The sequence below is a fragment of the Pinus tabuliformis genome, chromosome 5_2, assembly GCF_031772625.1.
Source record: "Pinus tabuliformis cultivar Carrire ecotype Pingquan chromosome 5_2, CPIR1, whole genome shotgun sequence".
NCBI classification, from domain to species: domain Eukaryota; kingdom Viridiplantae; phylum Streptophyta; class Pinopsida; order Pinales; family Pinaceae; genus Pinus; species Pinus tabuliformis.
This window is the reverse complement of record NC_142306.1, coordinates 619,189,806-619,216,107: the sequence shown is the minus strand read 5'-3', so window position 1 is coordinate 619,216,107 and position 26,302 is coordinate 619,189,806. Positions and strand designations below refer to the sequence as shown.

At 39.0% G+C, this 26,302-nt stretch overlaps 1 protein-coding gene across 1 annotated transcript; it reads right to left on the bottom strand.

Annotated features, from left to right (window-relative positions):
- Positions 1–12,319: 12,319 nt before the first annotated feature.
- On the bottom strand, positions 12,320–13,165 carry LOC149160556 (uncharacterized). The gene has a single exon (XM_089434639.1). The coding sequence runs from the start codon at positions 13,163–13,165 to the stop codon at positions 12,320–12,322; it is 846 nt and encodes a 281-aa protein (XP_089290765.1).
- Positions 13,166–26,302: the final 13,137 nt, after the last annotated feature.

Below are 26,302 nucleotides of genomic sequence, written 5' to 3'. Positions count from 1 at the left end.
TCGATTCATTTTTCACATTTAGGGAGTTTGAAAAAGAGATAAAAATAAAACTCCATAGTGTTATTTTTCGTAAATTTAGTCCCTAGAGCTCAAAAAAGTATAAAATAATACAAGGGAGAACTCTTTTGACCATGATCGATCAAAGTACATTCTTTGTAAATAGTCTACATATTCCATAAAGGAGGTAAGCTTATACTAGGTAGATGTTTCTTCATATACTTTTACGATAATGAAAGAAACAAGTTTACTCGATAATCTTTTCATATTTAGATAGTCCAAAAATAACTTAAAGAGGACTCCAGGGGGTTCCTTTTTTGTTAAATTTTAAGGAGCCCGGAAGAGTGATAAAAGTATACTCAATAACTTATTCTCATGTATTTACAAGCATGAGAAGGAACAAAGACTAAGATCGAGATAAGTTTCATTTTTACACAAGCTTGAAACAGAGAAAAACTGTGCTTGAGATAGGTTTCATGCCCCCCAACATATTGACAGAGGATAGTGGCTTAATTCTAGCATGATGACTAGAGGCACATGCCCCCCAAGCTTCGTTTCATTCACCCAAGTAGACTACTAGTTACTAATCAGCAGATGAAATGAAGGCTCATTTATGAGATCAGGTTAAAGACTTGACTCAACATTTATGAGATCTAGTTAAATAATTGAATCAATTAAGGGGGATCTGTTTCATTTTTTTAACGAGCTTGATACAGGAAAAGAACTATGCTCATAGCAATTTTTTTTTAATTTTTTAACGAGTTTGACACAAGAAAAGGAATTATGCTCATAGGTTAGTTTCATTTTTGTGCGATCTTGAAATGAAAATAACTATGCTCGGATGCCTATTTCATTTTTTAATGAGCTTGACGCAAGAAAAGGAACTATGCTTGTCTGATCTTGATCATGGCTTCCAAGAGGACAAATCTATAGAATAAATACATGTTAAGGGAAACACATCGATCATGGCTTCCAAGAGGTCTTCTTCAGAAGGAAGAACATTTATTTGAAAGGAATATATGTCAAGGGACTCAATAGGGATAGGAAGATCAAGCCCCAATATTCCCATTAAAAGAGTCCACCATGTCAACTACCAAATCGAAGTAAAAAAAACTTGAGCATACAACGAGAGGCTCTTTTTCTTTCAGTAAGTGAAGGCATGGGAGAAGTTTCCACATAATTAACCTGTGGTGGGGTTGATACCACTTGCTTATTAGGAACATTCAAGGAGGTTGGGTGGTTGGAATTCATATCAAGAGTACCAAACAAAAGCTGGTCAATAGTTACAATGTTTCCATTATGAGGGAAGGACATGACATGAAATAGTGTGAACACAAAAAATTTCATGGCATAGACATAGTCTCGCTCAAGGAGAAAATTTAAATCCAAGGGGCCTTGGACTACCATAACATCAATAAAGATAGTTTTTTGTTCAAAGGTGATGGTCAGCTGAGGAAGGATCCCTAAAAGTTCACTAGATCTTCTGTTAAAATCCAATAGATTCTTAGAAATAGACACAAGTTGAGGTGAACCCAACGTCTTGCCAAGAAGTTGAGGATAAAATACTAACAAAAAAACCTTCATCTACAATAGTGCAACACACGTTCTTATCACAAGCCTTCAGATTGATTTGGAAAGGGATGTGATGAGGGAGGTGAGGCTCTATCAGTCTATTCCAATCAAAGGAAATGACCTCTGTACTTAGAAGAAGTTCCATTGAAACAAGAAAAGATGCCCCCTTGTATGGTGAAATATAAAGTAACAAAAAGAACTTGAGTGATATTGACTTCATTCTCTAATAGGAGAGTGGGATTGACCGAATATGGAATCAATTTGATCACTTGATCAACCAATGGTTCATCAATATGAGTACTATGGGTTTCACTCTCCAATGGAAGATTTTGAATGTACCTAGAATTAGATCAATCACGTCATCAACTAACGGTAGGTTGGGAGAAAGCTTACGGTAACTAGTTGGAAGTTGTTGTTGAGAAATAGTAAGGTTTTCCAATAATTTTAAGGCTTCATCCATGTGAGGGAAAAGGTGAGTTTGATGGCTCCCTTCGTATAACCTACAAGGAAACATAACTTTACCCTTTTTCCTTAGAACCTTAGAATGACTAGTTAATGGATCAACAATAAGTTGATGAGGATCTTTAGTCCACACTTCTAAGACTCTAGATATAATAGGACAATCCTTAAGAAGGTGGTCACCCTTACAAAGGTTGCAAGAGTATTTGGTTTTACGGCATGTGTTAGAGGGTCCCTCAACACTATCAATACTCACAACCATGGTTGGTTGGTTAGACCCTTTCTTACCTTGTTTCTTCTTCTTCTTAGATGCATGGTTACTATAATTTTGACTTTCACTAGGCGAAGGAGAAGAAATGGAAGAAGAAAAGATGGGTGAAGAAGGTAAAGGATCAACATGAGGTAAAAGATATGGCCGAGGTTGAGAAGTATTCGGTTGAGGTGAAGGAACTTGGATATTTGGGACTAAATAAGTTGAACACAATCATACCGGTAAACCTATCATGAATCCAAGAAGAGACAATGTAGCTATGTAAGGAAGACCAACATTTCTAAAGCAAGGAAAGAGACTAGGATCAATGTTAATAGGGGTTCCCTGATTGGTAAATTCCAGAATCGTTGTCATTAGATTCAACCCTAGGTATACTGAAAAGTGAATTTTAGTTAAGAATTTTAACAATGTATGATAGTTATATTTACAATTGGTATCAATAAAAATAAACAAAATCAATAAAAAGTGGTATTGTTATAAAAGGTTACCATACTGTTGTGAACTACAATATACCATTAAGTATGTGCATGCAATCTCCCAGAATGTTATGTTCGGTGTATCACAAACAACAAGGTGGTTGACTCAGTTACCTAGGGTCGTTTTTCAACCTAGAGGGGGTCTTCTAATATACCTAAGAGTATGAAAAAGCTCAGTCCGTGTTAGTGTTGTCTAATGTGTTCTGTATGATGGGAAGCATTTCGGTATACTCTTCGTACGTGGAATACTGACCACCAACAAAATGTAATGCAGACAATTAATGACAACTCTTATGTTTATAAACATCAAAATACATCTTCTAACATAGATCCACTAAATATGATGTGATTGATTAATGCCTTAGTGAATTTTAATTGATTTTATTGTTTTTTTTCTTATGAAAGTGTTGTACTACCAAACAACCCCCCAATTTATAAAATACAATAGCTAAGGTTAGAGTTATAAATGGGGACCCTTTTAAATTTTTAGGCTTAGGATAATATTACCTAACTCTAAGAAAATATCTATCAAAACCTTGCAAAGCGAACTAATGATGAAATCCATATCGCAAATCGTAAATCACACTTTTTCCGCATGACTATTTTAAGACACCTTCAAAGAATTGCGATATTGCGATATCCGCAATCGTATTACACTTGATGCATCTGGTAGCGCTATATTGTAACCCTTTGAAGATTGTGATGCACAATTAAGAGCGGTAAAACGTGTGAAATAATTACGTTTTAAATACCAAAACAAACGAGTTGACATGTTAATAAATATTTAGCATCCCAAGGAAGGATAATCACTTTCCAGGTTATGGGTAGTTATAATTGAGTATCTCATTAAACCTTTCTCACGATCCAAATTCATTTCAAAGAATATTTCAGTCTTAATTACCTGATATCGTCTGCGCTGATATATCTTGTCTATTTCAGGCAAGTGACAAAAGACATGTCACTAAGAAAGGTGATGCAAAAACAGAGCAAACAGACCATTATTGAATCTGAGTTTACAAAGATGGCTCCTATCTTCGCTGATATAGTTTGTGATGCTGCCAGAAGCGCAACAACTTGGGAAGTGATTTACAATAGGCTAGAGGATGAGCATCCTAAAATCACTGTTACGAGAGCAACAATTGACTCAACAAGGCCTTCAGGACTTCAATGCAGAGATGCTTCATGTTCTTTCCTTCATAGGATAGGAGCAAGAGCTAAAATCCTCCCATACATAGATATGATCAGATGGGTGATCGAAAACCTTATCATTGAAGACAGGCAGTTCAAGAATTCAAGAATGGAGCTCATAGGGTTGTTCAGAGCAGAGGACTTGAAGAAAATGTACCACATACCTGACCTGCAGGATATCTATGACAACACATTTGTGGCTAACTTCGCAAAGAAGAACCCAAACCCCTTCAAGCTAATTCAGGGTTGGAGAGTGTTGGACAACAAATTCAAATATGACAAATCGGGTATGTATGCTATAGCCTCTTTGTCCAACCCCTACAACTATGCCGCAGCCATGTTATGTAGATTGTATGGGCTACCCAATAATACTAAGTTTTCAATAGAATGGATTCCTTTGATTGATGCCTGTGTTAATTTCCATATCATGAATTGGCCTTCCATCCTATCTAAAAACCTAGCCACCACCATTACCGAATATCGACAGAAGAAAGCCTCCTCTTCTGATAATCTCCCTCCCTTCTATTTTAATGCCTACATTATGGATGCTATCTATTTTTGCATGACATTTCCAACCATGGGATGGAAATGGACCTTACAAGATCCTTACCCAATCCATCTCAGTCATAAACAAATATGGGAATCACATTACATACCTCACTTCTATAAGATATTTCATGTTGTTGTGTTGCCCCTACATCAAATAATTTTCAATAAGAAAGCCCCTAGGTTTTCCCAAGAAGCCACAACAGACCTGCTTACTGTTGGCAAGTATTTCATTGAAGAATGGTTCACCTACATTAGGGTTTTTGGTAGCACAACTGATCCACACATCCTTCCTTTATATGTTTCTGATAAGTTATTAGCAAGAGAGATTGCCTACCAGACTGTGGGAAGGGGCCTGACTAAAGTTCTCAAAGACGGTAAGAAGTCATTATGGCCCACTTTCCCTGTCAAATGTGGTTCTTTTGCTTTAGCGAATTTTGTTCATGCCATTAAGGAATCAACACATATGGAATCCCTCAGGCTTCATACATTGCCTAAGAGGCAATTTGATCCAAATAAAGTGGCATATAATGTCACTACTGGAGTAAAGCTCAAGCCATACAATCATGAAGATAATTATTTTGAGGATTTGTTATAGTTGGTCGTATCCTTCGAACAAGCGTTCGAATGGGCAAAGGCAAATCTGAAACCTGAAGATTTTCAAAGATTTTAGGAATTTAGAAATGAGAGGCTTTAGGTGATTCCAATGCATCTATTAAAGCCCGAGGATAAGTCTACACCAAGTTTCATTGTTGATAGTGGAGGTCCTAGCTCTCAAGTAGACTCTCAGGTAAACACTGAGAAGACACCAGACACAGGGAAACCCCAAGACGCAGACAACACAACTGAGTCCAGTAGGAAGTCAATTGAGAAACAAGTGATGAGCACCCCGAATACAGAGATCAGTTTAGAGGCCAAAGGCAGTAGTTTGGAGCAGGAGTGGGATCAGTTTAATCAGAAATTGCAAGGCACTCCCAAAGCCTCAAATACCCAAGAAACAGAGGAATGTAAAACTCCTCTGCATGTTCATAAGGATACAGAGCCCAAGTCTATCGGTGAACTATCCATGCTTATGGAGGAACAAGCAAAAACGTCCCAACACATTGAAATTATCCTTGCTCTGCCCACATTAGAAATTGTTCTGAAAGTAACTGAAATACCTCCATTTGATGTGTTCTATAGCCCTCTCCACAAGGCTGTAGTTAGAAGGTAGAGAAAAACAATAAGGGTAGATACACCTGAATTCCCACCTGGAAATGACCTGATGGACGTTGCTTGGAAGGACATTCCTTTCAATTCGGCTAAGAACTTGACTAGACGATCACAGTTCATGGGAGCATATGCATCAGCCACTATGGACAAGGCTACTGAGATCTCTACTTTACTAAGGGAGAAAGGGGAGAGGATTGCACGACTTGAACAAGAGATCGAGATAGATAAAGCAAGTTCAAACAGGTAGGTGGCTGAGCAGCTCACACAATTGCAACAAGACATGGAGGTCCTAAAAATAAGCCATGAAGCCAATATATCGGCCAAAAACATGCAACTCCAAGAAATGCAGCAATCCATGGAAAGATACAAGGATGTTCCGACTACTGAGGAGTTCATTAAAGAGGCCTTGGAATTAAATTCCCTTCTGGTGAAACAACAAGAGTATTTCTGCTAGAAGATGTCACACATTACTCCTTATCTGACTACTAGCGACGAACTGATAGATAAGCCAATCGACCAAATAACAGAGTTTAGCGATTTAAACACTAGAATCTCTGAGTTCATCGAATGGCAGGAAATAGAGGATTGAAGGAAATCCAATCTACCTGAGATTAAGGAAACTCATAAAGACATTCTCTTCACAGATTGGGATGTGAGAATCAAACAAGCCAAACTAGCAGTCGCAAGGGCAGCTGGGGTATCAAAGAATATCATTAAGGCAATGAATCACATCTTGTTCACCACCAATCTCATTAAAGAAGGAAATACAAAAGAAATGCCTGATTTAAATGCTTTGTATAAAGGTTGGCAAGAAAAGGCAGGGAGTCAAAGAGAGGCAATTACAAAACTGACCATGACCAACTGGGAGTCGTATTGGTAGTATCTTGTTAAGCCCCACAGCCAGATTATGACTCTCAACTGTTCCCTTCATACGACTCAACGAATGCTGCCACCGCTCACTAATGCGATCTTCACAGGACAGCTCAGGACACATTTCGGGGCACCTCCTCAAATTCAACTGATGATCGATATTTGCGATTTAAAGGACAAGCTGGCAGATAGCAAGTATTCCTCTTAGTTCTATTTATTTAGCCTCTGTTTATTTTTGGAGTTAATTACCTAGTTAGGAGGAAGGTTGTTTAAAACCTCCTCAAATTTTGTATAATCTATTTTTGCACATTAGTTAGAATAGTATTTATACCCTTCTCATGCATTTAGAGAAGGATCCAGAATTTTATCAAAAACATTTGCAAAGAATGCACTATTGTAAGTTTGTGAACGCTTTGGTGAAATTATGCAACATGATCGTTTCTTTTAGATATCAAACTACTTTCCTTTGTTGATGCACTTTTGTATTCTTGGGAGACAATTTGATTTGAAGAAAGAAGTTGGTCTATGCCATTTGTCAAATGAGCAAGACTTCACACATATGGTACTATTATCTTGTATGATTGATTCTTTTTACATTTAATTAGTGGAAAAACTTTACTTTCATGAATATGTGAGATTTATTGTTTCTGTTAAGCGTTAATTGCACTTTTGTATGATGCCTAGCTGAAATTGTGATTTTCATATATAACTCATCATATATGCGATATATTTTATAAATTCCTTTGACTAACTATTTAGTCAAAGGAATTATCTTTTACGTTATCATCTCTGTTTAGTTGTGTTCAATCTTTATTATCACACCTTAAACAAATATCTTTGTAGATCGCATACCACACAGGAATACCTGGGTTTATATTTTTTTTTTCTAAGTAAGGTTAATCTATTGATATAACACAAAAAGAAGTTACAGAGTTTCCTGGCCATGGAGGGACCCGACCTTAATCATCATGCAGCCATGAACATTGTCTGAGACTACCCCAACAAAGGGGAAACCAGTCTAAAAGAAAAAAGTCCAAAAATACCACCAGATTTAACCCACAGTTTTCCTGATGAGACCAATCTATCAAAAAACAACATTAAAAACCACCCAGAAAAACAACAATTTTTCCTGACTGGACCGACCAATCCGCAGATACCTTGAGGACACATAAGACAAGACAGAACTAAAAGAAATGCCACCCGACAGACGTGACACGCGCCACAAAGTCATCCGTGACAAGTTCCTCCACAATTGGACAAGCCCAGTCATCCAGGTTGTCTGCCTCGCCATGTCCCACAACTTGATGTCCTCCCTCCCTGCTTCCGGCCTCAACCTGCGGGCTCGACATGTCCACCATGTGACTCTCCATGGCCTGCGTGTCACTTTGAACGCCCAAATCATCATGCAAGCTGCCAACAATGGCTTTCCCATGCCGTCTGTTTCGACCTCCATTACCTTCCTGCTCGTCATTGTTGCCCCTGTTCCTGCTTGGGCCTGCTTTGTGCGTCTCCTTCATGGAAATGGTCATGGAAATGTGCTGCTCAGTCTCTTCTGTAATGGAGATAGAGACGGTGGCAATAGTAAGCGGGCAATTCAGAGAGCTACCAAACCGAAACTGCGTCGTGTGAGGGACCTGATGCGAAGGTAGAGGAAAGGTTGTTGTGCGAACAACTGCCTCTTCACAACTTGAGCAGTGGAGGCCGGCTCTGCCTCTGTCACTTCTGTTATTCGATTACTAGGGATTTTCAGCAGAGGAAGCAGGGTAAGCCAAATTATGTCGATGCAAATTTGGGGAGCGAGAGCTTCCGCCTTGCGTGCCACTGCGTTTGCTACGCATGTGGTGGCGACCATGGTGGAAATAGGAGCAGTGAAAGAGTCAGGGGGAGTAGAAGAAGAATGGACAGAAGAATTTTGTGCAGAGGTTACTGAGTGCTGGAGGACAAGAGCCGAGTTGCAGAGGTTTGTATGGGAATGGTGGAAGCCATTACCCAAGTCAAGACAACACACAATCCAGCATCTGCACCCAGTGCTGGTTCGCTCAGTCGGCTCTCCTACCTGCGGAGGGAAAGCACAATGAAACAGGGGCAAAATGACTGAAATGTTCTCTGGCTCCATGGTTAAGCAAGGAATGGCCTTGCCTTGACTAGAGCAGGCATTAAATGCCGCCTGCGAGGTGCCATGAATATCATTTATGTTGATCTTGGGATGGTTGCAGAGGGCCATGTGGCCACCCTGCCCGCCGTCGCCCCGTCTCATCACCATAATTGCCTTAATTAACACCCGCATCCAGGGGTTGAGCTTCCTTGTGCACCAGGTCAGTGCAAATTTGCAGTTGATTTTGGTCATCTATGATGTTGAGAAGGCCATAGTGTAGGATTTGGTCCTATTCTACCCCAATGTTTGCTAGAAGATCAACAACTTTGTTACTGTCCCTTTTGACATGAATAAAAGTTATTTCTCTCCTGTCTTTTATCCATTTCTCTATTGTTTCAAGCCTGGTCATTAATCTCTAGCTTTTGGCAACTCGTGAAGCTGTGCTTCCTTGTTGTATTTGAGTGGCCATATTGATGAGGATTTGAGTGTCCCCTTCTATAAGGATGGGATAAAAATTATGTTGGTCAACTAGCTTCATACCTTGCCACAAGCCTTCAAGTTTTGCAGAGTTGTTCGTGTCCTAGCCAATGGAGCCAAAATGCAATAGTAGGGGTTGGCCCTCATGATTTCTAAATATGCCTCCGTATCCTGCTTTGCCCGGGTTTCCCTTGGAGGCACCATCGAAATTTAACTTAATCACTCCTTTTGGGGGGTGTAACCAATGTGAAAGTTGCCTGGTTGCAATGCTGGGTCTATTGGAATTCAATTGTGCTTGTGGGAGCTGTATGTTCCAATTAGCCCATATGCTTAATTCCTGAGGCTGGGTCGGAAAGTCCTCAGTTGTCCATTGATGCAATGCAAGAGTTTCCTTGATGTTCTGACATAAGTTAGTCCATATGATTTCTAAGGAAGTTTTGTGATTTTTGAAAATTCGCTTATTTCTTTCCTTCCAGATTGTCCATAGAAGGAGACCTGGCAAGATAGTCCACAACTTGTTGAGAATTTTGCTGTTATAGGGCTCTGGAGTCTAGTTGCGAATGGTGCCTCTTATATCCCCAAGAAGTCTGCATGGTCTCTGGCATCTGAAAGTGAGCTTTTCCTAGAGTTGATTGGCCATGTGGCAGGAATCCATGAGGTGCTAAATAGTTTCTTCATTGTTTTGACAATTGGGACAGTAAGATGGACCTTGAAATTCTCTTTTGGTTAAGTTGTCCCATGTGAGAATTCTTTGATGATACAACAGCCAGATGAAAGTGGAGACTTTGGGCCAAATCCCAGTAGTCCATATACTATTCCAAGCAGGATCTATTGGTTCTTGAGTTTGGCACATTATCTGGTATGCTTCTTTGGTGGTGTATGTTCCTTTCGGTGTATATCCCCATCTTAGAACATCGCTTGATGTATTGACTCTGATTCTTTTGCTGGTGAGCTCTTTGTGTAGCTCCATGTTATGAGCTTTTGTTTCTTGCTGTGCTGTTTGTCTCACCGGTTTCCATTGCCTGAATCCCTGTACAGTGCTAAGAGTCCATAAATGTGCTACATTGTCTGCCTGGTTAATGTCGTTTCCATTATGATTTGTGCCTGGTAAGAGTGCTACAATTTTGGGTCTTTTTTGCCAAGAATCTGTCCAAAAATGGGCCGTCCTCCCATCCCTTATCTCCCAGAAGCTATGTTGATAGATGACCTCTCTGTGTTGCTTGGCCGCGTTCCAAATTAGGGATCCTGTAAGCGTGGTGGTTATCCTGATTAGTTCTTGTTGTGGTCGATTATTTGCATACTTTGCAGTCCATAATTGTGCCCATAGCTTCTGTGGGCAGGAAACCCATTGCCACCAAATCCGTGCTCCCATCAAAGTATTTATGTGTTGAAGATCACATAAGCCTAGACCCCCCTGCCTTTTAGGCTTGCAAAATTTATCCCATTTGACTAAAGCCCACTTTCTGTTTTGTCCTGTGGAGCCCCATAAGAAATTGCGTTGCAGATTCCGAATGCTCTTCAGCACCCATTTTGACGCAACAAGCACTAAGAACAGATAGAGCGGCATTGATTGTAGGATTGCCTTTATTAGGACTAATCTGCTTTCCATGTTGAGAGTTCTATATGTCCAAGACAGGAGTCGACTTTCCATTTTCTCTATGAGTTGATGTCAGGAAGCATACTTTAAGGCAGAATCTATGAGAGGGGCACCTAAATACTGAGATGGAAGCTTGGCCTAAGAGAAACCAATGATTCAAGAAATGATTCTTTGGTTGGGAATAGGAGTATGGAAGAAAAAATTTGAGATTTGGAGGTGTTGATGGTGGTGCCAGAAGCTTCTGAGAATGTGTCTAAAAGTGCTTTAAAGGTTCTGGCCTCATTTACAGAAGGATGACCAAAGAGCATATTGTCATCAACAAATTGTTGATGGGTGATAGTAGGGGATCCATGGACAGAGAGTCCTCTAAGATCATGGGACTGAACGACATGCTTTATAATACGGCCTAGACCCTCAGCCATAATGATGAAAAGAAAAGGGGACAGAGGGTCACCTTGACGAATTCCTCTAGAAGGGTGGTACGGTTTAGAGGGGATCCCATTGACAAGAACAGAGCAAAGTGGGGAGGAAATTAGGGTCATCATCCATCTAACCCAGGTCGGGCTGAATCCAAAGGCCGTTAGCATCTGTTTTATGTAGGTCCAACTGAGTTTATCAAAGGCTTTGGAAAGGTCGATTTTCAACAGCATACCTACCTGTTTGTTTTTCTTGAGAGAATGGATGGTTTCATGAGTCAGAATAATACCATCCAGAATTTGATGACCTTCTACATAACCAGATTGCTCTGGTGAGATGAGAAGAGGGAGGAGCGGTTTGAGGCGATTGGCTATGACTTTCGAGATAATTTTGTAGATGACATTGCAAAGGGCAATAGGCCTGAACTTCTCCGGAGTGCTTGGTTGCGCGACTTTGGGAATAAGAGCGATGAAAGTTGCATTGAGCGAAGGGAGTAACCAATGCATTGCTCTTGATTCTTCTACCACATTCCAGACATCTGCTTTGATTAGATCCCAAAAGTGATGGTAAAAATTGGATGTGAAGCCATCAGGTCCAGGCGCTTTCCCAGCCTTCAGTTGATTTGAAGCCTCTTCGACCTCCATGATAGTGACTGGTCTTAACAATAATTGATTATGCTCCTCTGTGATGAGTTTAGGAATATGCTGAAGTATCTCATTGATAGCACGCTGTCTATCTGTGGGCTGCTCTTGATGAACAATTTTGAAGTGATTTGTGAGCTCTTTCTCTATGTCTTCATGTTTCTCCATTTTGTCTCCCTGTGAGTTTTGAATGTGTGAGATTGTATTGTTCATTGTTCTTTGTATAGTTGTACGATGAAAAAACTTGGTGTTTCGTTCCCCTTCTCTTAGCCATCTGATTCTTGACTTCTATTTCCAGAGCAGTTCCTCTTGTCTGCCTATTTCATCTAGTTGTGTTAGTAGTATTTGTTCCTATCTGGCATATTCCTCTGTTCTGCCTTCTAGGATGATCTTCTGTTGTAGCTCTGTAATACTCTACTCAAGGGCTTTTTTCCCTTGAAGGATGTTGCCAAAGGTGGTGTAGTTCCAGGTTTTGATTTGTTTTTTGATATGCTTCAGTCTTTACTGGAATTGGTACATGAGTGAGCCACCATTGGGAATGAAACTTTCCCATGCTGATTTGACCACTATATTGAACTCAGGGTGGGTAAGCCAGAAAGCTTCAAACTTGAATGGTCTTCTGTTAGATTTTCCGGGATTTTTCCATTGCAAAGAAATGGGCCAATGATCCGAGCCAGCTAAGGGTAAGATAGAGGCGCATATATCACCACCAAGATGAACAAAATTGTCTGAATTTAGAAATCTATCCAACCTGGATGCTATTTGCTGAGTGCCAGCTCTTTTATTGTTCCAAGTAAAGATGCCGTTATCAAAAGGTAAGTCTATTAGACTATTGTGTTGAATGTAATCTTTGAAGTCATTGCTTTCTTTGTCCAGCTTTTGTCTGCCTCCCAATTTTTCCTCTAGCCGTGTGATCATATTGAAGTCTCCTCCCGTTATCCAAAGTGGATAAGCTCTTGGAGCGTTAAGAATCTCCAATGTTTCTAATTGCCTTATTTTTTGCATACTTTCCTGAGGGAAGTAAACATTGGTTAAATGTCCATGTATGTTGGTGCCGATCAGGTGGAACATTGCTTGAATGAAATAGTGTGAAGCATGGAAATTTGTTAAGGATATATGCTGAGTATTCCATGCTATGGCTAACCCTCCCGAGGCACCTGTTGCGTCGACTGTTACTGTTTGACATCCTGCCCAGGCTTTGGATAATATGGATTCTAATGTGCTGGTGCTGCATTTTGTTTCTTGCATGAATACAATGTATGGTTGTTCTTGCTGAATCATGTTCTTCAACATTCTGTACTTCCCAGGACCATTAAGTCCTCTTACATTCCATGAGATGAGCTTCATGGTTGACTAGTAGGTAAGGATCGGTAATATTTGGTCAACTTGGAGCATCTTCCCGACTCCACTAGCATTTCCCCAATTAATATGGTATGTTGTAGATCTGTCTTTCTGCCTCTTTTCTTCCCATCTTTAATGATATGTTTCCCATCCCATTTTCCTCCTTGCTGTATGCCCAAAGTATTATGTTGATGCACTCTTGTGAGCACTACTTCCAAATTTTCCAGTTGTCTTTCTGGTATTGTGTCGAACTCTTTCCTTTTGCAGGCTTGCTCTAGACTGAAAATGTCTATTTCCCCAAGATCAAAGCTTTCTGGTTCTTCTTCCATTAAGCTTTGCTGACTGCCTCCTTCCTGGTGGATTTTTGGCTGAGACGGTTCTGCCAAAGTATCATCGATGCCCATACTTTTATCAAACCATAGGGCTTTGAACTAAACAAGGTTGGTGTTGAGTTACGAATCTGAGGTCGGCTTTTTAGAGGAGATGGCATTCGAAGGATGACTGCTTTTAGAGTGGATGAGTGTGGGGGACAGATGGGTGGATGGAACAGAGCTTGGCTTTGTTGGCATAGGCGTATCTGATTTAGGCTATTATAGATTTTTCAAAATATCAAAACTGTTGCTGGAGGATGGCAAATCAGAAGATGGAGCAACACTTTTTGGTGCTGAGGGAGGTTTTTTGGTATTCCTTTTCCTGCTGGCTACCTTGGTAAATCCTTTTGGATCAGACTTGTTTCCAGTTTCTGTGGTTTTAGGCATCATGTTTAAGGGACAGTCACGAAAGAGGTGACCGTGGGCATGGCATCTCCTGCATCGGAAGGGTACATGTTCATAGTCAAGGGGTTGAATCCATTCAAAGTCATCATGAAGAAGACTTACCATGTCCGGGAGCATGTGGCCCAACTTCATGTAAACGCAGATCCGTGCGTAGGATGTGTATCTTCGAAGCTTAGTTTCCTCCGCTGCCTTTATGAACTCACCTAAACCATTGCCAATGGCTGTTAGTGAGTCCTCGTCCCAGTATTCTAGTGGAAGTGAGTACATGCGGATCCATACTGGCGCCCAGCTGAAATCTTCCTTATCAGGGTTGAATCTTTCGACCCAATCTCGTAGATAAAGACCTGCTGCATTGAAGAAATAGGGTCCTCCATCCAAAACTCGGTTCCGATCTTCAAGGCAGTTGAATGTCTCTGTGAAGAAGCCCTTAGGGCCCAACTGTAGAGTTACACGACCTTTGGGCTTCCATTTCGAGGTGATCCATCCTCACAGGGCTTTTTTAGTTGCCCAGAAACCTATGAATTTGCCAATCAGGGCGTGATCTTTCATATATTGTATTTGCGCATTGATCCTATGACTAGGCAGCTTGATCTTGGGCCTTTATGTGGCAATGGGCTTGCATGTGGGCGATGAAGCTTTCTTTGGTTTTCCAGATGTTGCGTGTTTGTTCGCCTTCTCGTATTCCAGATCTTCTTCTTTCTTCTTCGTTTGTTGCACAGGCCGTGCCTCGGGCTTCTCTGCGTTCTCAGTTCTGCCCTCAGTTGGGTTTTCATTATTGTAATTTTTTGGGGGAGGCGTTGATGCCTCCCCTATCAGACTGTTCATTGTCCTCTGCATTCAGAATCATAGAGCTAGTCCTGACGAAATTTTTGTTTGGGCTTGAAAAGCTACGTGCTCAGACTGTGCGCCGTGGAAGGGTTTGTCAGGAACCTTAGTTCCTTAGTGCACCATGCTCTGTGCTCTCTCCCCTGCATTTCATTTGATCCTTACAATTGTTCCCATCCCCGAGTTTATATTAGAATAAGTTAGTTATAGAAATTGCATCATAGAATAGGTCACTTAGATTATCATTATTCTATTGCAAACACTCATGAACCACCCACTCTCATCTTAAAACCCACACTGGGAAACTGGTCCCATTATCCCTAGTCAGAGCCACCACTTTAAACGGAAAAGAAGTTTTCTTAAGGTCTGGACTGGGTGGTTATCCCTCATGTTTTGGCAATAGAATTCTGAGGTTGCAACATTTTTGCGCTAGAAGGAGGGAATTCAACTGTGAATGGCATATAAAACTAAATATCATTCGAAAAGCATTCATAAGAGTCAAAACCCCTCCACCATTTCTACACCTTCTAAAACTCGTTCAGAATCTCCTGATTGGAAGTCTGAAGTTGTAGAAACATCTCCCTCATATCTTGAAGTAGTAAGGAAACCACCCTCTCCAAATTACACTCCCGAGTCTCCCAAAGTTCATTCTTTGATACAGAAATTGGAATAGATATCCATTTCTGCCGAGAAACTAGAGAGACCCGAAGTGTCTGAAGAAAGTGTTACCTCCTTATTACAACAAACTGGTGTATTGACTAGACTGCAAAGTGAAAGACTTGGGGTTACCCCTTTTGAGTTCCCCATTCCTCCACGACGTAGGAAAGTCACTTCATCAACATCTGAATCAGATACCAGCGAGATCACATCACCTTTCCATCCATTTACTTCCCCATCCACTTCTACTCAATCCACAACTTCTCAAATATCCACTTCTCCAATTAGTACTACAATTAACAGTACTAATCCAGTAGTAAGTTCTTCACCATCTATACCTACTTCTGGACCGACCTTCCCATCTTCTCAGTTCCCAACTCAAGTTATGGCCAATCAACCTTGGACAAATCCTGGTGCTGTCCTAGTTGCAAATCCAAATGCACTCCCAACAAACCTAGAAAAATGGTTGCCTAAGTATAATCCCGACGATGCTCTCCCAACCAAAGAACATCTAAATAATTTTATGTTAGCCATGAATCTCAATGGGGTTGCACATGAAGATGTTGTAATCAGATTGTTTCCTTATACTTTCCAAGGATCTGGGTCTTGGTATTTTTCCCTCCCAGCGGGTTCAATTAGAGATTGGGATACTTTTCAGGAAGTATTTCTTGCAAAATTTAGTGATGATATGACCATAGCATCCTTGATCAATGATCTTTCTAATTTGAAAGCTAATCCAGATGAAAATATCAAAGATTTCAACTCCAGATTTAACAAATTGCTAAATAAAATCCCAACTGCCTCTAAACCTGCTGTAGATGTACAAATAGAATGGTATATATCATCTCTTCCTTCTAATATTATGATTTTTGTAGATAGAGCCAATAAGGCTACCCTTGTAGAAAACATGAAAGAAGCCTTGTCTATAGAAAGAAGAATCATAGCTTTGGAAAAGAGATCACAAATAGACGAAAGGAAGTCCAAGAAAGTAACATTTAAGGATGACTCTAAGAAGAAAGCTTCAAAGGACCCTTTCGATCTTGAAGGCCTTCAAAAAGTGTTAAAAATAATGTCTAATGAAATGGTCGAAATTAAAAAACAGGTCGCAGAATCCTCTGCTCCCAAGAAACCTTTTCGATCATTCAAAAGGAACCCTTCTTCTGCATCACAACCCCCAAACACCATTTCAAATGCTGAGTCTGACCAAGAAGCAGAAGAAGATTCGCCAAACGAAGAGGAAGCTGAAACGAAAGAAGAAATTGAACTAAACAGGATGTGGGATTTTATCCTCCCAACTGAAGAAGAGGCACAAGAAATGCCAGTGACTACAAGAAGTAAAAACTCTCCTGACATGTCTATCAAAAATCAGAAGCAAAAAGTTGCTACTCTTGCAAAGGAGAAAATAGTAGCTAAGAAATATAAGACTAGCCAAATCGATCCTATTCCTCCAGATTCCCCAAATGCCTCAAAAACATTGGTAATCTCAGATATGGTCGAATACAATATAGTGGAAGACATGAAAAAGACTAGAGCTAACATCTCGTTGCATGAGCTCACTAAACTCAAACAACAACAGAAGATTCTATTAAGAGAGTTGAAAGCAGTTCTAGTATCTCCTCTGCCATCTATTGTAGTTACTCAAGCTGCCTACAATATGGGAAAACCTCCCTCATCCTCAAACAAAGTAGATCCTTCAGATCTAGTTCTGATTGGTGATAAGTCTATTTCTCATGTTCCTCCATTTCTTCTCACTTATGAAATTTTCAACAGGAATGTTCACAACTACCTTGTTGATTCAAGAGCCTGCTCAAATATAATGCCAAGAGCTGTGTGTACCAAATTGAACATTACACCTCAAAAATATGCAGTGTACATAGTTCAGTTAGATAGAACAAAAGTAGAGGTGCTTGGAGAAATATCATCAGTTTCAATTAGGCTTTCCTCTAATCCAAAATTTTCACAAATAATTGATATTTTGGTGGCTGATATCCCTGAATTTTATGGTTTGATTCTTAGTAGGGATTGGTCTGAAAATTTTCACGGTTATTTCGCAATTGATTGGTCTCACATGTGGTTGCCACACAATGGTAAACCAAACCAAATCAGGGTAGACCGAGAGAAATTCATGAAATATACAGTCACTGACCTCGAGGGAAGCAACGAACTTGTTGCCTTCACTAATAATATCATTGGAAATTACTCAGCCAAGTCCTCTTTAGGATCCTTTAATGCTCAGAGGTCTCCCTTTTTAGATAACGTTGTAGTTTCTCAAATTGAAATTTTTTCACAAACAGATGCTTCCAAATGTCTAAATTTAGTAGATAAAGTTTCTAATAACTCTCTGTTCTGGACTCTCTATTTTGACAGTTCTAAATTAGAAGACGACGCAGGTGCAGGATGCATTTTGATCAATCTACAAGGAGAGAAAACCATGTTGGCCTGCAGACTTGAATTCCAGTGCACTAATAATATCGTTGAATATGAAGCACTGATCCAAGGACTGTATAAAGCCATCGGTCTTAATGTCAAATACCTGCAAGTCTATGGTGATTTTGAAATAATTGTGAAACAGGTGAGAAATACAATCCATTGTGTCTCTGGGCACCTTAAACACTATCAATCTTTAGCTCAGAAATTGACTTCTCATTTTTCTGCTTTCAACATATCTTCAGTCCCTAGACTGCAAAACGCAAGTGCTGACTTACTTGCTAATGTGGCATCCAGGCTTATACCCTCAGAAGACTTTAGTCCAGACAGATTTTCAATAGAGTTAATATTTAGGCCATCTATTCCTGACAATGTAACAAATTGGAGAGTATTCAACAACGATGCAGATATAGTTAATTTCCTTACATCAGAAGGATCATATGAAGAACAGATCATAGATGAACATGAGCATGATCTAGAAATCAAACATAATCATGATCAAAACCCAATCCCAAAGTCTATGGTTAAGATGGAAGATCTCTATGATCTAAAGGATAGGTTCAAGAAAATTACTAACTCCAAAACTCAAAGTTCTACTATGAGATTTGAAGTAGTGAACCTAGGGTCAAATGAAAAACCTCAAAATGTCAACCTAGGTCTTGACCTATCATCTGAAGAAAGAATATCATTCATTAGGTTATTGAAAACATATAAAGGCGTCTTTTCTTGGGATTATGCAGATCTCAAAACCTATGATACCTCTATAATTCAACATACCATACCCATGACTTCGAATGAAAAGCCAATTCAACAGAAGCTTCGCAAAATTCACCCAAACCTTGAGAGTCAAATCAAATCTGAATTGAACAAGCTTCTGAAGGCCAAAATAATCTTCCCTGTTAGACATTCTAAGTGGGTATCGAATATGGTACCCATAAGGAAAAAGAACGGTGATATTAGGATTTGTATTGAGTTTAGAAACCTGAGTAAAGCTTGTCAAAAATATAATTTTCCCTTGCCTACTATGGAACAGATATTGCAATCAGTTGCAGGTTCCAAATTAATGTCTTTTCTAGATGGATTCTCACGATATAATAAAATCCTTGTGCATCCACATGACATATTAAAGACAACATTTGAGACCAAGTGGGGAACATATGCCTATCAGAAGATGTCTTTAGGACTCATTAATGCTGGTGCCACATTTCAATGTGCTATGGACATTTCCTTCAAAGGTATAATTAATAAATCAGTTGTTATTTACTTGGATGATATCATAGTCTATTCTAAGGATAGGAACAATCATTTAAGTGACCTGAAGCACATTTTCAAAAGATGCAAGAAATATGGCATTTCCTTAAATCCCAAAAAATCTTATTTTGCTTTACCAGAAGGCAAACTCCTTGGGTTTATAGTATCCAAGAAAGGAATTTACATTGATCCTGATAGAGTCCAAGAGATTGAAAAGATTCCCCTCCCACACAACAAAAAAACCATGCAATCATTCCTGGGCCAAATAAATTTTGTAAAAAGATTTGTCCCAAATTTTTCACAAATTGTCCTACCCCTTCAAGCAATGATAAGAAAAAACACAGTTTTTAGATGGAACAAGGATGAAAGAGAGTCATTTGAGTTGATTAAAAAAGCCATTATTAATGCTCCTTCATTGACAACCCCTGACTTTCTCAAACCTTTTGTATTATATACTTTTTCATCTGATACATCATATGCAACAGTTTTGACACAGTTGAACGATGAAAATATCAAGGCACCCATCTCCTTTTTTAGTTCTAACTTGCAACGCACCGAATTAAACTATTCAGCTGTCGAGAAACAAGTATTTGTTTTTTTTTAAACTTTGAAGCATTTCAGACCTTTTCTTTTTAAAACCCATACAAAGATAGTTGTACCCTACTCTACAGTAAGACAACTATTGATCCAAAGAGAAGTAGGGGAGAAAAGAGCTATTCGGGCAACTACACTTCAAGAATATGATGTAGAAATCCAGCCAGCTAAAATTGTCAGGGGCCAAGGTTTTTGCAAGATGTTAACAGGAGCTTCCCAGTTACCACTAGAAGAAGATCAAGGTAATGAAGTGCAAATATCAGAGGTAAGCCTCAATGATATGCAATCACAATATGCTGATTTGAAATTTTATCTAAAAAACAGATATGCTCCTATGCATCTTAATTATAAAACAAAGCGAGCTTTAAGATTGAAATCAAATTAGTATGAGCTATTCAATGATGTATTGTTTAGGAAAAATTACGTTTCAATATTGCTAAGATGCCTAGAGAAACCTGAAGCCGAAAAGGTCATGCATGAATTACATGATGGACCAGGTGGAGGAAATTTTGGAGGAAATACCACTGCTCACAAAATCCTATATGTAGGATATTATTGGCCAACAATATTTAAATATGCACATGAATATGCAAGGAAGTGCAAAACTTGTCAAACCACAGCTGGAAGAGAAAGAAATCCAACATTCCCTTTACAACCAGTTAACATCCAACAACCATTCGAACAATGGGGATTAGACATAATTGGTGAGATTGTTCCTAACTCTTCCAAACATCATAGGTACATCCTTACAACTACTAATTATTTTACAAAGTGGGTAGAAGCTATCCCATTAAAGATAGCTAATACAGAAAACATCACAGACTTCATTGATCAGTACATAATTACCAGGTTTGGCTTACCCTCAGCTTTAATGTTTGACAATGCATCTTACTTTTCTGGAAATACAATGGTAGAATTTTCTCTTAAGCAAGGTTTCAAGTTGAAATATTCAGCCAATTATTATCCTCAAGGTAATGGATTAGCAAAATCAACAAACAAGAACCTCATTAGAATTATCAAAAGGACTATTGATCAAAATCACAGGAATTGGCACAAAGCATTAACATTTGCTCTATGGGCAGATAGGATTACTCAGAAAGCCTCTATTGGTTCTTCTCCTTTTGCTTTAGTTTATGGAAAAGAAGTTGTTCTTCCCACAAACGTAGCAATCCCATCTCTTGCCCTAGTACAATTCATCAATGAAAACCCTTCATCTTCTCTCTAGGCTAGACAATTTCAAATTCTCAAGCTTGAAGAAGAAAGAGAAAAGGCTAAAGCAACCCACTTCCATCATCAACAATTAGTCAAAGCTTCTTTTGACACAACTTCTGCCAGTCAAAAAACTCTTGAAGTAGGTGACTTGGTTCTGAAATGGGACAAAGCACACGAGGAAAAAGGTAGACATACCAAATTCCAAAGACTATGGCTTGGCCCTTTTCAAATCATTGAAAAAATTGGACAATCAACGTTTCTTTTACAAGACTTGTCAGGTAAGAAGGATTCTTTGCCCGTTAATGGGAAAATTTTGAAAAAATACTTTTCCTAGGAGATAACCTCTTCCAATTTTGTAACATATTGCTTTTTAGGAAAATAATGGTTAACTAGTATTTATTTTTGGCTTTTCAAAATAAAATCTTTGATAACATTTCTATTTTTTCACTTTTATAAGAGAGTAAGAGTTAAAAGGAATAATTAGGACATTTGAGTACTAAAGTGAACTTGATTTTTTTTGGAAAAAATTGATCTTGCTTAAAACATTTATTTTACGAACAAAATCTTATCTTAATAGAATATGAAGGTTTTGTTATCAGTTAAGAAAATAATCTTTAACCTAGTAAGGGCTTTCTGTAGATCAGTATCTTAAAAAATCTATCACTATCACCCAAAACTATCAAAAGAGCCAATGATCAACCCCATCTGTTAAATTTTTCCTTTTTCAGAGTGTAATTCTAAAATAGATAAACTTAGAAGATAAAAAGTCTCATTACGAGCTTGTTTACCATGTTCATAGGGAAGTGATTAAACTGATATTACCAATAATGCATATCAAACAAGGTAATAGCTAATGATCTCCTCAATTAGAAGACAAGGGGTCTCATCAAGAGCCAGCTTGTTCAGTTTAGTTACAACTAGTGAATGGCATTGTCATTAATAGGTTACCACACCTAGACAATGTCTTTTAAGAAACCAAAAAAGAAAAAGATTACATTAAAAAAGGAAAAAAGGGACAAGGTCCAAGTGAGATTCAATCCAAGTGAATATCATTTTGAAATTTGAAAATTCATACAGATGGGATAATGAATCATTGTTGGTTAAAAGATAACCCTGTTGAGGCTATGAACACCTGTTGGCAACAGAGGCTCTATCTATGATAAATGAGTAAACACCAAAAAACTAATCTGCAGAAGACACCTGCTATATTACTTTAAACCTTATTATTGGCTGATGCGAACATTTATACTTCTATCATTACAAGAGTAAAGTAATTAAGTAAATAAGCTGAGCAAGTAATGATGATTCCAGAGAAATGTTGTTTACCTTATAACTCATGTAATCATTATTCTTATAACTCTAATTACTTTGAAATTTTTTAGAAATTTCAGAAAACTACTCAGAGATAACTGGTTCTCCCAAGTGAATCACCAATTGTTGTACTACGAAACAACCCCCCCATTTATAAAAAACAATAGCTAATGTTACATTTATAAATAGGGACCCTTTTAAATTTTTAGGCTTAGGATAATAATACCTAACTCTAAGAAAATATCTAGCAAAACCTTGCAAAATGAACTAAGGATGAAATCGATATCGCAAATCGCACTTTTTTCGCATGACTATTTTAAAACACCTTAAAAAAATTGCGATATGCGATTAGGTCTCCCGTTACGATAACAACACCTTGTCATTTTGCAATCGCATTTCGCACTTCGCAGAGTTTGCAAGAAACTTAACCATGCCATTAGAATGACTATTAGCAATTTGTGAAATGCGATATTGCGATATCCACAATCACATTTCGCTTGATGCATCTGGTAGCGCTATACTGTATCCCTTTAAAGATTGTGATGCACGATTAAGAGCAGTAAAATGTGTGAAATAATTACGTTTTAAATACCAAAACAAATGAGTTGACAGGTTAATAAATATTTAGCAACCCGAGGAAGGATAATCATTTTCCAGGTTATGGGTAGTTATAATCGAGTATCTCATTAAACCTTTCTCACAATCCAAAGTCATTTCAGAGAAGATTTCAGTCTTAATTACCTGATATCGTCTGCGCTGATATATCTTGTCTATTTCAGGCAAGCAACAAAAGACATGTCACTAAGAAAGGTGATGCAGAAACAGAGCAAACAGACCATTGTTGAATCTAAGTTTACAGAGATGGCTCCTATCTTCGCTAATACAGTTTGTGATGCTGTCGGAGGTGCAACAACTTGGAAGTGATTTAAAATAGGTTGGAGGACGAGCCTCCTAAAATCATTGTTACGAGAGCAACAACTGACACAACCAGGCCTTCAGGACTTCAATGCAGAGATGCTTCCTATTATTTCTTTTAGAGGATAGGAGAAAGAGCTAAAACCATCCCATACACAGATATGATTAGATGGGTGATCGAAGACCTTATCATTGAAGACAACAATTCAAGAATTCAAGAATGGAGCTCATAGGGTCATTCAGAGTAGAGCACTTGAAGAAAATGTACCACATACCTGACCTGCAGGATATCTACGACATCACATTTGTGGCTAACTTCGCAAAGAAGAACCTAGAGCCCTTCAAGCTAATTCAAGGTTGGAGAGTGTTGGAAAACAAATTCAAATATGACAAATCAAGTATGCATGCTATAGCCTCTTTGGAAAACCCCTACAACTATGCAGTAGCCATGTTATGTAGATTGTATGGGCTACCGAATAATACTAAGTTTTCAATAGAGTGGGTTCCTCTGATTGATGCTTGTGTTAATTCCCATATCATGAATTGGCCTTCCATCCTATCTGATAACCTAGCCACCACCATTACTGAATATCGACAGAAGAAAGCCTCCTCTTTTGATCACCTCCCTCCCTCCCTTCTATTTTAGTGCCTACATTATGGATGTTATCTGTTTTTGCATGACATTTCCAATCATGGGTTGGAAATGGACCTTACAAGATCCTTACCTAATCCATCTTAGTCATAAACAAATATGGGAATCGCATTACATACCTCACTTCTATAAGATATTTCATGTTGTTGTGTTGCCCCTACATCAAATAATTTTCAATAAGAAAGCCCCTAGGTTTTCCCAAGAAGCTGCAACAGACCTGCTTACTGTCGGCAAGTATTTCATTGAAGAATGGTTCACCTACATTAGGGTTTTTGGTAGCACAACTGATCCACACGTCCTTCCTTTATATGTTTCTGATAAGTTATTAGCAAGAGAGATTGCCTACCAGATTGTGGGAAGGGGCCTGACTAAAGTTCTCAAAGATGGCAAGAATTCATTATGGCCCACTTTCCCTGTCAAATGCGGTTCTTTTGCTTTAGCGAATTTTGTTCATGCCACTAAGGAATCAGCACATATGGAAGCCCTCAGGCTTCATACATTGCCTAAGAGGCAATTTGATCCAAACAAAGTGGCATATAATGTCACTACTGGAGTAAAGATCAAGCCATACAATCATGAAGATAATTATTTTGAGGATTTGTTATAGTTGGCCATATCCTTCGAACAAGCGTTCGAATGGGCAAAGGCAAATCTGAAACCTGAAGATTTTCAAAGATTTTAGGAATTCAAAAATGAGAGGCTCTAGGTGATCCCAATGCATCTATTAAAGCCCAAGGATAAGTCTACACCAAGTGTCATTGTTGATAGTGGAGGTCCTAGCTCTCAAGTAGACTCTTAGGTAAACACTGAGAAGACACCAGACACAGGGAAACCCCAAGACATAGACAACACAACTGAGTCCAGTAGGAAGTCAGCTGAGAAACAAGTGATGAGCACCCCGACTACAGAGATCAGTTCAGAGGCCAAAGGCAGTAGTTTGGAGCAGGAGTGGGATCAGTTTAATTAGAAATTGCAAGGCACTCCCAAAGCCTCAAATACCCAAGAAACAGAGGAATGTAAAACTCCTCTGCATGTTCATAAGGATACAAAGCCCAAGTCTATCGGTGAACAATCCACGCCTATGGAGGAACAAGCAACAACGTCCCAACATACTGAAATCATCCTTGCTCTGCCCACATCAGAAATTATTATGAAAGTAACTGAAATACCTCCACTTGATGTGTTCTGTAGCCCTCTCTACAAGGCCAATTCGGCTGAGAACTTGACTAGACTATCACAGTTCATGGGAGCACACACATCGGCCACTATGGACAAGGCTAATGAGGTCTCTACTTTACTAAGGGAGAAAGAGGAAAGGATTGCGCAGCTCGAACAAGAGCTCGAGATAGAGAAAGAAAGCTCAAACAGGTAGGTGGTTGAGCAGCTCGCACAATTGCAGCAAGACATGGAGGTCCTGAAAATAAGCCATGAAGTCGATATATCAACCAAAAACATGCAACTCTAAGAAATGCAGCAATCCATGGAAAGATACAAGGATGTTCCCACTACTAAGGAGTTCATCAAAGAGGCCCTGGAATTAAATTCCCTTCTAGTGAAACAACAAGAGTATTTCTGCTAGAAGATGTCACACATTACTCCCTATCTGACTACTAGTGACTAGCTAACAGATAAGGAAATCTACCAGAGAACAAAATTAAACGATTTAAACACCAGAATCTTTGAGTTCATCGAATGGCAGGAAACAAAAGATGGAATGAAAGCCAATCTACCCGATATTGAGGAAACTCATAAAGACATTCTCTTCACAGATTGGGATGTGAGAATCAAACAGGCCAAGCTAGTAGTCGCAAGGGAAACCAGGGTATCGAAGAATATCATTAAGGCAGTGAATCACATCCTGTTCACTACCAATCTCATTAAAGAAGGAAATACGAAAGAAATGTCCGATTTAAATGCTCTGTATAAAGGATGGCAAGAAAATGTGGGGAGTCAAAGAGAGACAATTAAAAAACTGACCACGACCAAGAGGGAGTCGTATTGGCAGTACCTTGTTAAGCCCCACAGCCAGATTATGACTCTCAACTGTTCCCTTCATATGAATCAACGGATGCTGCCACCGCTCACCGATGTGATCTTCATAGGACAACTCAGGACACATTTTGGGGCACCTCCTCAAATTCAACCGATGACCGATATTTGCGATTTAAAGGACAAGTTGGAAGACAACAAGTCTTCCTCTTATTTCTGTATATTTAACCTCTATTTATTTTTGGATTTAGTTACCTAGTTAGGAGGAAGGTTGTTTGAAACCTCCTCAAATTTTGTATAATCTATTTTTGCACATTAGTTAGAATAGTATTTATACCCTTCTCATGCATTTAGAGAAGGGTCCATAATTTTATCAAAAACATTTGCAAAGAATGCACTATTTTAAGTTTGTGAATGCTTTGGTGAAATTATGGAACATGATCGTTTCTTTTAGATATCAGACTACTTTCCTTTGTTGATGCACTTTTGTATTCTTGGGAGACAATTTGATTTGAAGAAAGAAGTTGGTCTATG

Coding starts and splice junctions, on each gene's coding strand:
- LOC149160556 (XM_089434639.1), bottom strand. CDS start 13,165: ATGAAGCTCATCTCATGGAATGTAAGAGGACTTAATGGTCCTGGGAAG.